This window comes from Hyperolius riggenbachi, chromosome 10, assembly GCF_040937935.1.
Source record: "Hyperolius riggenbachi isolate aHypRig1 chromosome 10, aHypRig1.pri, whole genome shotgun sequence".
In the NCBI taxonomy this organism is placed as follows: Eukaryota; Metazoa; Chordata; class Amphibia; order Anura; family Hyperoliidae; genus Hyperolius; species Hyperolius riggenbachi.
Genome location: NC_090655.1, coordinates 135,494,547 through 135,507,074, shown reverse-complemented (window position 1 = coordinate 135,507,074; position 12,528 = coordinate 135,494,547). Strand labels below are relative to the sequence as shown.

The 12,528-nt window shown below is 43.3% G+C and overlaps 1 protein-coding gene across 7 annotated transcripts in view; it reads left to right on the top strand.

Moving 5' to 3' along the window:
• Window positions 1-12,528, top strand: part of CDH23 (cadherin related 23) — a 1,682,716-nt gene that overhangs the window by 158,842 nt on the left and 1,511,346 nt on the right. For all 7 annotated transcript variants that reach the window (XM_068258239.1, XM_068258233.1, XM_068258238.1 and 4 more), the window contains exon 3: window positions 6,716-6,802. In XM_068258239.1, the coding sequence (XP_068114340.1) occupies window positions 6,716-6,802 (87 nt within the window). The remainder of the gene's footprint in view (window positions 1-6,715; window positions 6,803-12,528) is intronic.

Here is a 12,528-nt window from a genome sequence, read left to right as displayed (position 1 = left end):
GCAGGGGGAAAGAAACACACAAATGATCTCTTGAGATTCAAAAGGATGGCTGTATACAGCCTGCTTGTGTATGGATGTATTTTCTGTGTGTGGACATACTGTACATCAACCTACTTCCTGTTTTGGTGGCCATTTTGTTTGTTTATAAACAAACTTTTTAAAACGGTTTTTAACCAGCTGAGCGGTCTGGACGAGCTCAGCTCGTCCAACACCGCCAGCGGCTGCCGCTCAGGCCCTGCTGGGCCGATTTTAATGAAATAAAAAGCAGCACACGCAGCCGGCACTTTGCCAGCCGCGTGTGCTGCCTGATCGCCGCCGCTCTGCGGCGATTCGCCGCGAGCAGCGGCGAAAGAGGGCCCCCCTAGCCGCCTGAGCCCTGCGCAGCCGGAACAAAAAGTTCCGGCCAGCGCTAAGGGCTGGATCGGAGGCGGCTGACGTCAGGACGTCGGCTGACGTCGATGACGTCACTCCGCTCGTCGCTATGGCGACGATATAAGCAAAACAAGGAAGGCCGCTCATTGCGGCCTTCCTTGTTTATTCTGGGCGCCGGAGGCGATCGGAAGATCGCCTCCGGAGCGCCCTCTAGTGGGCTTTCATGCAGCCAACTTTCAGTTGGCTGCATGAAATAGTTTTTTTTTTATTTAAAAAAAACCCTCCCGCAGCCACCCTGGCGATTTAATCAGAACGCCAGGGTGGTTAACCACTTTTAATGCGGCGAGGAGCGGCGAAATTGTGACAGAGGGTAATAGGAGAAGTCCCCTAACGCACTGGTATGTTTACTTTTGTGCGATTTTAACAATACAGATTCTCTTTAATATGCAATTATGTTTATTAATGGTGGTTCTTTTAACACACTCTAACAATCAAACTATGATCTTATAGTGAAACAACTCGTAGGCTGAAGTGGTTACAAACACTTCAAAACCATATTAATATCCTAGTGTTACTTTATAAAGACCTTTAAATACCATCTAATTTCCATTTCAGTACATATGTTCAACAGCATAACTATATCCTGGGGTGGGGGGAGCTGTGGATTTTGGGGGCTTTCCTCATCCCAACTTGCATTGCAGAGCAGCACAGCAGTGCACAGGGCCTCGCTCCTCTTAAAGCACGAGCGCAGCTGTACGGCCGCACCTGCACAATTAACAAGCTGGTTGTGCGCTATCAGCTTCTTGCTACTCCACTGACGTGGCTGCAGCTCTGCCGTGCTTGTCGGAAGAGGATTGGGGCCCCAATGGAAACACCAGATGTACTTACATGAGGCTTCCTTCAGCCCCTGGCAGCCAATGTCTCCCTCTCCGCTCCCAGCCATTGTCCCGGGTTCCCCTCTGTAGCAGCTGGCGACCTGGCGAGGTACACATTGGCTTCCAGGGGCTGGAGGAAGCCCCAGGTAAGTAGATCTGGTTTCCTTTAAGGAGGGTCCTGGACAGCAGCAGAGGACAGCGTGGGAAGCCTCTGGATCCTTTTCTCGTTCTCCTTTTTCTAATTCTCTCTTTTTTTTGGGGGGGGGGGGGGGGGTTCTTTTTCTAACGCATCAGGTTCTCTTGAAGTGTTCACAATTTACAATCTCACAATTAACAAAACTGATAACTTGAATAATATACAATAAAGTTCAGTGCAGATGTCTGCTTTGTTCTGGACTGGATTTAGAGAAAAACAACCTGGATAATGATGATGATGATGATGGTGGTTGTTGTAAGTTAGCAACTCCACTATCAATCAGATTCTTTTGGGATCCAAGATCGCTGTGTATTGGGAGAAGGGTGAGCCTTACATACCACTCTAAGTCCAGGCCTGAGTCTGGCAGAAGGAGTTTTAATCAGCTCAACTGTAGTTGCATAATAGAATGCAGCTCTTAGTATGCAGTGAGCAGCGATCTGTGAGTGGAGCAAGGAGGCTCCTCAAGAGCTGATGTAGCCGAGAGAGGCTGCACAGTCTGATGTAGCAGAGAAGCAACCAAAGTGCTAGAGTGAGTGGAACTCCAGTACTGGAGATCCAGATGAAGTCTGAACAACTGAGTGGAAGACAGCCATTAGGCTCGTGGTGAGTGACCACAGAGATAACCCAGGAGAGGAGGGCTGGTACAGAAGCAGAAAGCGGTGAATCTTGTATTCCCTGCTGAATTCCCAGTGTGGTATATATTTTTTTTGTTATGGACAATGATGGGCTGACCGATAAAGCGGAGTTAATGTAACCCTAAAAGTCTTACTGGCTGGCAAGTTGTAACCCTTCTATACTATGATCTGATCTACCTAAATGTTATCAACTTCCCCCTAGAATATCACAAAGGTTATGTAATTCAATGCAGTTATAAACTGTATACATGGAAGTTATTTTATGTGTTAAGATTTCATAAGCATTAGCATAGTTAAACTCATTCTTAAATCGCTCCTCGATATCGTTGCTCCATTAGTGAGCAAAGAAATTAAAAACCAGATGTAGTTGCTGGAAGAGTTGATAGTGTGTAAATATCAATAGTTGTGGCAACAAGGGCTGAGCAAGCAGAGCACATTCACCCATGCAGAAATCTTCTGGTATAAATCGTGAATGAATATTTGAATTGTATTATGGTGTATCTGAACCTCTCCTGTGAAGGCAATAATGAGCTGTGTATAGTTTTCTATCCCAATCGCTTTTTCTATTTTAAAGAATAAGCAAAAGCTATTCAGTGGAACCCAAAACAAGCTTATGTTAAATGTATGCAGAATACAGATCTGTCAAAACTGATGTAGTAATCTTAGCAGCCAATAGAGTGGTTTCATAAAACATTTATCAAGAATCAATTTGATAGAAAACGCTTTGTTGGTTTAAAGAACTCCTATATGGTATATTTGGTCTTACATGTGATTGAATTTAAAGGAAACCTTTAGAGTATAGAGTTTTAAACCTGCCACTTGCCTGACCTGATGAGAATTACTAGTTTGGGTTAAATGCCTGCAACAAGCATGTGGTCTGTGAAGTCACAGTGAAGTTTGAACTTGGCTACTCAGGCCACTTTTCTTTTTTTTTTTTAAAAAGAACTAGGCAGAGGATCTGTTCAATGGCTAAGCGGCCCTAAAAGGTCCCATTCACACTGTGGCACTGTTCTGCAGTGTTTCTGTGTTTGCTGATAGTCGGTGATGAGCAAAGTGCTGTGTATGTACTATGTATCCCTTTTTTCCCTTCTCAGGGCAGCACTTGCAATTAGTGTAAATTGCACATGTGCTGCATGTTGCATTTTTGAAGCGATTGTGAGAACATTCTCTTTGAATAGAAATGCAAAGCACAATCACCGTGCAATCGATGCAAGGTCCCATTGCAAAAATTGCGAACGCATTCAGCAGGCATTTTTCAATCTCAGGTGTGAATGGGGCCTAGTTGCTTCTCTTATGTCAGGCTTGCTTTTACGGACACATACAAGGACATTGAGACATAGTTAAACCTTTATAATTTATTTGCTATAAATTGATTGGCACAGTTGTCTCTATTTATCAAATTACTGGATTATTCCATCGCTAGTTTGTAAGGGTCTTCCAATTGTTGCTGTTTTACTTTAAATCACGAACAATAGAAACTCGTGTGTTAAACAGTTATTACAAAGTGAGAGAAGGATGAAAAGGATTAAATATGAAAGGATAAAAGCTGGTATTCCCAAATATCACTGCAAATAAACACAACTATATCCGTTCATACATATGTATACAGAATATATGAGAGCACAAATTAGCATATGTAAGTAACAGCTCTACAGTCCTTGCGCCACAAAACAAACAGCTCAACAACGCAGGTCTATGAGACAAAAATGTCTAGGCAAACAATAGCCAAAAGTAATGAGACCCCTGAAGGTATTCAGTCAGTGGTATTGTACAGTGAAGTGAATGGGAGGAATGACCAAATGGTTACCCTGACATTGCTTTATCTTGCTTTGGACCTTCAACCTCTGACGAACGACTCGGTCTGGAACCATGATCATCAAGGAAGCCTTGTACGTGTTCCGCCAGAACTGCACAGCCTTCCTTTAGCATCTAGCACAGTGTAAAGAGCTTAATTGTAGCTGATCAAACATAACAAAGGTTTTAACTGATTCCAGTTACAGAAAGCTGTTAAATAGAAACTCTGACCAAGAATTGAACTTTATCCCAATCAGTAGCTGATACCCCCTTTTACATGAGAAATCTATTCCTTTTCACAAACAGACCATCAGGGGGCACTGTGTGACTGATATTGTGGTGAAACCCCTCCCACAAAGAAATTCTGAGTACGTACTGTTGGCAGTTTCCTGTCTGTAAACCCTGTTGCATTGCAGAAAAAATAGCTGTTTACAGCAGTTTCCAACTGCCAAAACAGCAGCTACATCACTTGCCAGCAGTGAAAATGTCACGTGATAAATGTCAGAATATAAATCAGGGATTTTAAATACTTTACAATGGGCAAACACTGACTAAATCATTTATACATCATTATTGTAAAAATGAAGCACTTTTTTTATCACATTATTTTTACTACGGTTCCTCTTTAAGCTAATAAGAGTCCAGTAAAGGAAAAAAGTGGCAACTTTATCACAGGGTAACCATACTCTGACCTAGGGGCGTAACAATAGACCCTGCAAGAGATGCCTCCGCAGGGGGGCCCGGAAGCCACAGGGGGCCCCGTGGGGGAAAAGTTTGAGAGACTGACAACTAAGGGCATGGAGAGAAAACTTATCCTGCTCTCGTACCATTGTTATATTGACTGTATGTGTCCACCACAAAGATAAGGAATCGTACACACTTTGGAATTTGTACACTGTCCCTGCCCCCTAGGGTTTGTAAAAAACATCTGTCTCACACTGCAGCAAAACTCTGATGACTTCATGTACAACATTACAAACAAAGGAGTCATAGGTTGAAACAAAGTTGTAGACCTTACCTCAGAAGAGATTCCTAGATTCTTATCACACATAGGCTAGTGACCTTATGGTGTCTGATCACAGATACAGTGGAGTGGGTAAGATTGATGTCTGACTGTCACTGCCTCATTGAGAGCTTGTCTCATACTGAGTCCAAGAACCTATAATAACAGTATCAATCAGTGACATTCTGAATGTTTTGCCAAAGTTACAGTGAATACTATGGGCTTGATTCACAAAGCCGTGATAACTCTTATCACGGTTGCGCTAGCGGTATAGCGCGCATAACTTTTTCGCTCAAAAATGTGAATTTGCGTGCAAACTCGTGGCCGTACGGCAGCTGTAGGCGTGTTATGAAGTGCGCAAAACACTAGCGCGACCATGATAAGAGTTATAACAGCTTTGTGAAACAAGCCCTATATCTTCTGTTCAGCATGACGTTGTTCCTCTATATAGCATGTGCTCTCATGTAGTAAAATAATAGGGCTGTGTGTGTATGTATGTGCTGTGAGCAGAGCTGCGACGAGGGACTTGTTGGCTGTAAGGGGCTGGAGGAAGCCCCGGGTAAGTGGTTCTGGGGGTAGCATAGATTGCCTGACATTACCTTTAAAGTGAACCTAAAGTGAGAAGGATATGGATTTTATCCTTTTAAATCCCTCTCACCTTAGGTTCACTTTAAAGAGGAACTGTAACGACAAAACGGCCCCTGGGGGGTACTCACCTCGGGTGGGGGAAGCCTCAGGATCCTAATGAGGCTTCCCACGCTGTCCTGCATCCCTCGGGGGTCTCGCTGTAGCCCTCCGTACAGCCGTGATGCAATATTTACCTTCCTGGCTCCTGCGCAGGCGCTCTGATGCCTCTCGGCGCCGAAGTAGGCGGAAATACCCGATCGCCGTCGGGTCTGCTCTACTGCACAGGTGCAAGTTTCCGGCGCCTGCGCAGTAGAGCGGACCCGACGGAGATCGGGTATTTCCGTCTATTTCCGTGCCGAAAGTCGCCACAGCGCCCCCGCTGGAGCCAGCAAAGGTAAATATTGAACTGACAGTCGGCACAGTCGCCGGCTGTTCGGAGGGCTGCGGCGAGACCCCCGTGGGACAGAGGACGGCGTGGGAAGCCTCATTAGGATCCGGAGGCTTCCCCCATCCGAGGTGAGTACCCCCCAGGGGAGGTTTTTGTTGTTACAGAGTCTCTTTAAGGCTACGTGTTTTTATCTGCATGGGGGAAACACATTGGTCTTCAGTTTTCCTGTGCAGAAAGCGAGGGGGATGGGGGGGGGGGGGCATCCAAAGTTTTGTAGGGGGCCCAGTGATGTCTAGTTACGCCCATGCTCTGACCTTTGTATTGGATGAGCCTATAATACTAATTTCCTTTTAATGAATGCCTATCTTCAGACAGAGATCTAAAGATGCCATCTGATGGGTTAATATCTGTCCATTTCTGGATGCACCGAGTGCCTGAAGTTTACCTTTAACCACAAATAAATTCCATTTTCTTAAAGGACTTACGAGGCGAAAATGCTAAAAAAAAGTAAATTACCTGCCTCATCTTTTATGGCACGGAGGACGCCGTCCGCGCCCTCCGTGCCGATCCGCCGGGTCCCCCCGCTCATTAGCCCCCCGGGCCGGCTGCCGACCCCACGGCCCAGGTCGGGCTCTCCTGCCACCCGCAATATGGCCGCTTCCTTTGGCCGCGGCTGCGCAGTCCGCCTGGCTGCGAGTGCGGCTGCGCAGCTCTAGGGCCAGCCCCCCTGATCCACGCTACGTAGCTACCATACACCGTTTCAGCTGTACTTTACCTGGCCACTGGTAATACACTGACCTTTTTTTTTTGTATGTTCTTTCTTAGGTTTGGCACAAAAGTACAACAGATTACCATTTTTTACAAATTTCTTCTTTGATGCATACTTGCTTATTAATGAAGATACACCAGTTGGTAAGTAATCTGTTTTTTTTAATTTAGAAATCTGGATTTTATGGTTTCATTAATTACTGTTCATTGATGAAGGTTTCATATACAACAATGGGATGGTGAATATTAAATTGTTCATCTTTAACACAATATTATAGCGCTTTAAAATAAAATATGTATGAAAAATTGCTTTCTGTCCTATGGCTTATCTTGCTTCATAACACTAAATTGTTTAAACCCCAGCCCATTTTCTGTTGAATTCGGCCAAAAGGACAATACCGGCCAGATGGCGTAGATTTAAATCCCCATCTATAAAAGGTTGGTTCCAAAGGGCAAATAAGATCAGAGGCTGAATAAATGCTGTGTTCTCTCAGAGGAGTGCAAAAGTACTATCAAAAATGTGTGGTTTTCATACACTACCAAGACCCCACAGATTATAAAGACATAATGGCCTCAATTAACTAAGCTTTATCAAACACTTTATCAAACGTTTGATAATTTACCTCATGGGTAAAATCTAATTTTGAATTCACTAAGGTGTTATAGATTTATCAAATGTTTTATCGATAAAACCTTCAATAAATCTATAACACCTTAGTGAATTCAAAACTAGATTTTACCCATGAGGTAAATTATCAAACGTTTGATAAAGTGTTTGATAAAGAGTAGTGAATTGATGCCAATGTACCCTCTGATGACTTACAATGCGAGATAAGTTCTAAATGTGTATACCTGCACTATCAGTCTAGCATGGGATGGGTGGGTATGGATAGGAGGGATCTAAAACGTCCGTATGTATTAGAGGAATGGGCTTTGAAGTTTAAATGACACCTGAAGTGAAATGGATGTGGAGGCTGCCATATTTATTTCCTTTTATACAGCACCAGTTACCTGGTTGTCCTCTACCTCCAATATTTTTGAACGCTTTGAGTCTGACAGGAGAAAAGCGCTATACAAATGTTCAGATTATTATCGGGTTATTATAGTTTTAGCCATAGACCCTGAGCAAGCATGCGGATCTTGCGTTTAAATCGCACACCTGAAACCAGAATGCGGCTAATCTTGTCAGACTCTACTACAGCCAAAGTGATCATCAGTGGGGCAAAGGGGCAACTGGTATTGTATAAAAGGAATATATAAAAAAGGAATAAATATGGCAGCCTCTATATCCCTCTTACTTTAGCTTCCCTTTAACCTGTGAGTATGGTCAATGTGTGTTTAGGTTTGCAAAAGCTTGTTGGCATTTCAACATTCAATGCTATGTTTTTTCATTGCTCTTTGGAAAATACACATCAGTAAATGAAAAAAAAAGTTGCTATTCTTAAACTTACATGAAGAATGAAATGGCTCAGATAATACGTTCTATGGTCTGATTTGCACAGGAGAGGTAGAATCTCATTGGTAGGAAGAGATGCCTGATTGGCTTCCCCTAGTCTGCATGCTGAGACTTCATCCTGTGTTGACAGCAAATGGTGTTGGCTAGTTCTGTTCCATCTTTTCTGGTTGCACTTTTTTTCCTATCCCAACTTTGTAGCAGGACCCTCCACCAATGTAGAAGTTAGAGCGCAGTCGTTCCTGTGGGTTGAGTGATTAGGTCCAAAAATGTCTAGCTTTCTGACTTCCAGTGTCTCTCTGAGAACATTAACTGCAGAATATCTCATAAAGGCTGTTTTCCATTGAAAAACGCAACTGCATTTACACTGCAATTCAATAGCTTCTCTCCCATTTTCCATTACAGCAATTCCTCAGTTATTTTTGTCCATCAGATGCACAATGTGATTGTAGTGTGTTTCAGTTGTCCAACAGAATAAAAAGGGTGTGTGGGGGGGGGGGGGGGGGATTGGCTAGGGGGACGGATCTTTGAATTAAAAAATGAAAAAAAAAACCGCATACTGGTGCAATTGCTATTCTGCACACTAAAATTGTAGCACAAGGATTGCAGCTTAAAGGGGGAAAGGGCGTGTCACAAATGCATCACACTGATAGCTTTCTATTAGTGGAGTACCTAGCATTTTGTGATCCCTATAGCGATTGGAATCACATGGTCAAGACGTTGCTAGTGGAAAAGAGCCCTTAGTCTGATTTGTTTGCAGTTTAGGTACTATTCGGTGGCCTCTTAAAGGGGCACTATGGCTAAATTGTTCATTTTAAGTTCCTTTAACATAAATATTTGTATGTGTAGCAATATGTAGTGTGGCTGATGAAAAGGATTTTTTACACTGCCAGTACACATATATAGCTAAGGAGTCACGTCGGGAAGATTTACCTTGCTGACGCCGATCTGCATAATCCATTGTTGCTGTTAAATCTCTACCCCCGGATCTGCTCAGATAGATTTATCCCAACTTGTAACTCCCAATTCGAGCTGTGTGCAGGCTGCAGCCGCCGTACAGTGCAGGACGGCTCTGTAGTTCCACGCTGCTCGCTAAGGACCCCTGATTTGAAGCTGGCACAGCTATGGACACCTATTGTTGTCCATTGCTGTGGTAACCAGATTCAAATCAGGGGTCCTTAGTGAGCAGCGTGGAACTATAGAGCCGTCCTGCGCTGTACGGCGGCTGCAGCCTGCACACAACTGGAGTTGGGCGTTACAAGTTGGGATAAACCTATCTGAGCGGACCTGGGGGGAGAGATAGAACGACAACATGGAGAACAGTTACAGATGCCTCCTATCACACAATGGATTATGCTGATCGGCGTCAGCAAGGTAAATCTTCCCGACGTGACTCCTTAGCTATATATGTGTACTGGCAGTGTAAAAAACCCTTTTCATCAGCCACAATACAGATCATTAACATTGCTACACATATAAATATTTATGTTAAAGGAACTTAAAATGAAGAATTTAGCCATAGTGCCTATTTAAAGGGAACCTAAACTGAGAGGGATATGGATGTTTCCTTTTAAACAATACCAGTTGCCTGGCAGTCCGGCTGCTCTCTTTAGCTGCAGTAGAGGCTGAATCACAGACCTGAAACAAGCATGCAGCTAATCCAGTCTGGCTTCAGTCAGAGCACCTGAACTGCATTCTTGTTGAGGGGCTGTGGCTAAAAGTATTAGAGACACAGGATCGGCAGGAGAGTCAGGCAACTGGTATTACTCTAACAGGAAAAATCCATATCCTCCTCAGTTTAGGTTTCCTAAGTCTGTAAATCATTTTGATATTACTTTGCAGCTATGATATTTTAATTTTCCAATGCTTAAAGGGAATCTGAAGTGAAGATACATTTGTGATATGATTTGTTTTGTGTAGTACAGCTAAGAAATAAAATACTAGCAGCACAGATATGAGTCTCATATGGTTTCCAGTACAAGGAGAGTTAAACTTCAGGTATCTTTGCAAAAGAGCTTCTTTGAGCTCTCCAACCAAGCTTGGTCGGCTACAGTGCTGTTTTCTGAAGCACTTATCTCAACCTTTCTCTCACTGTTCCTTGTTAGTTTAAGGTTTTACTGCAGGAAAAGTCAAAGGGTCATTAGCTCTGCTCTGTTTCATAGTTTAAAATAGTGTAGTTTTTAAACTGCAAATATTGGACTTTTTTTTCTTTGCTACTAATGTTCAATGAATTATCTGTACTACACATGCAATTCATTATATCATAATTTTTTTTATTTTGTTTTGCTTCAGTGCCACTTTAATATGTCTGATATCTATCTATCTATCTATCTATCTATCTATCTATCTATCTATCTATCTATCTATCTATCTATCCATCCTTTATACATGCTTATGAACAGTATGCATCTGTTTACTATCTCTCAAGTCTTCTGGTGTCAGTTTATAGTTGCTGATGTGCAAACCTTCAGTCGTCAGAGCAACAAACCGTTCATATATCAGCATAGGCAATCATCCTTGAAATTAAATGTGACTGTTTTAAACATTAAATAAAATAAATGTTTGCTGGGTATTTTTGTCTCAGCCAGGGAAATGCTATTGTTTCTGGCCTCTGGGTAATTGGCATACACACTCAGATCTTTGCTGTACATTTCATATAGGAGATTGCAGATGTAAGTGAGCACACTTCCAGCTAGGCCTTAAAAGGTCAAAGCTATGGTGATCTTCATTTTTTCTGAGACTTGTTTATTGTCTTGAGATAATGTAAAATGAGAAGCTGGAACAATGAATGCTTGTATGTTGTCTGTGGGGATGGCGTTAAAAAGCAGTTTAGTGCAGTGATTGTATAATGCATTATTTCTAGAAGTCAGTGAACCGAAATACTGTACATCCTGTCCATGTTACAGCCATGCATAGCAGTGCAATAAACATGTATTCTGTGATGCTGACCCCTTAGGTGCACCCTTAGTACATACACACATCCAATTTTGCTTGGCCACTCAATAACCGCTTTTATTACCTCCATGTAGTATGAGAGGCAACAGATTTTGAATACTAAGTACAAATTGTTGCAAGTAAGCTTTTATACTGGATGGAAATGGTAAAATTGGAAAATCATTGGCCAATTCAAATTGCATGTGTACGGAAACTTTCCTGGCCTAATTAATTTAAAGGATACTCGAAGTGACATGTGATAGACATGTGTATGTACAGTGACCAGCACACAAATGGCTATGCTGTGTTCATTTTTTTCTTTCTCTGCCTGAAAGAGTTAAATATCAGGTATGTAAGTGGCTGACTCAGACAGGAAGTGACTACAGTGTGACCCTCACTGATAAGAAATTCCCCTTTTTACCTCTTTCTTGCTCTCAGTAGCCACTTTCTGCTAGGAAAGTGTTTTATAGTTGGAATTTGTCACACTGTTCTCTGCTTTCCCAGGAAGTGACCACAAACTTGCGCTCAATAATGCAGCTATGGCCCTTTAACTAGAGTGACCAGACGTCCCGTATTGCCCGGGACGCGTCCCGGATTCGGGGTCTGCTGTCCCAGGCTTAATGAGGTCCCGGGAAACGTCCCGGCCTCGGGACTCTGGCCACTCTCTCCTCAATGAACTGGCAGCGGCGTCTATAGACGCCGTGCCAGTTAATTGCCTGCAGCCCCGCTCCAGCCTCCTCTTCTGGTGTCTGTTCCGACACCGGCAGAGCAGGGCTACGGCAAGATGGCTGCCGAAGCCCTGTACTGGAGACCTATTTGTGTCTCCAGTACAGGGCTTCGGGCGCCATCTTGCCGTAGCCCTGTCAGCGCGGGAGACTGCAGGAGAAGTAAGACGGTCCCAGGAGCAGCGCGCCAGAGGCCGGAGACTTCTGCCAGGTGAGTAAATCAATGCTTTCTTTTACAGGTTAAATGTTTGCCCGCATTGTTTCTTCTACAGGTGAAATGTTTGCCCGCATTGTTTCTTCTACAGGTGAAATGTTTGCCCGCATTGTTTCTTTTACAGGTGAAATGTTTGCCCGCATTGTTTCTTTTACAGGTGAAATGTTTGCCCGCATTGTTTCTTTTCCGGTGAAATGTTTGCCCGCATTGTTTCTTTTACAGGTGAAATGTTTGCCCGCATTGTTTCTTTTCCGGTGAAATGTTTGCCCGCATTGTTTCTTTTCCAGTGAAATGTTTGCCCGCAGTGCATTTCTTTTCTGGTGAAATGTTTGCCCGCATTGCGTTTCTTTTCTGGTGAAAGGTTTGCCCGCATTGCGTTTCTTTTCTGGTGAAATGTTTGCCCGCATTGCGTTTCTTTTCTGGTGAAATGTTTGCCCGCATTGCGTTTCTTTTCTGGTGAAATGTTTGCCCGCATTGCGTTTCTTTTGTACTGACATGTTGCACGCATTGCGTTTATTTTGTACTGACATGTTTGCCCGCATTG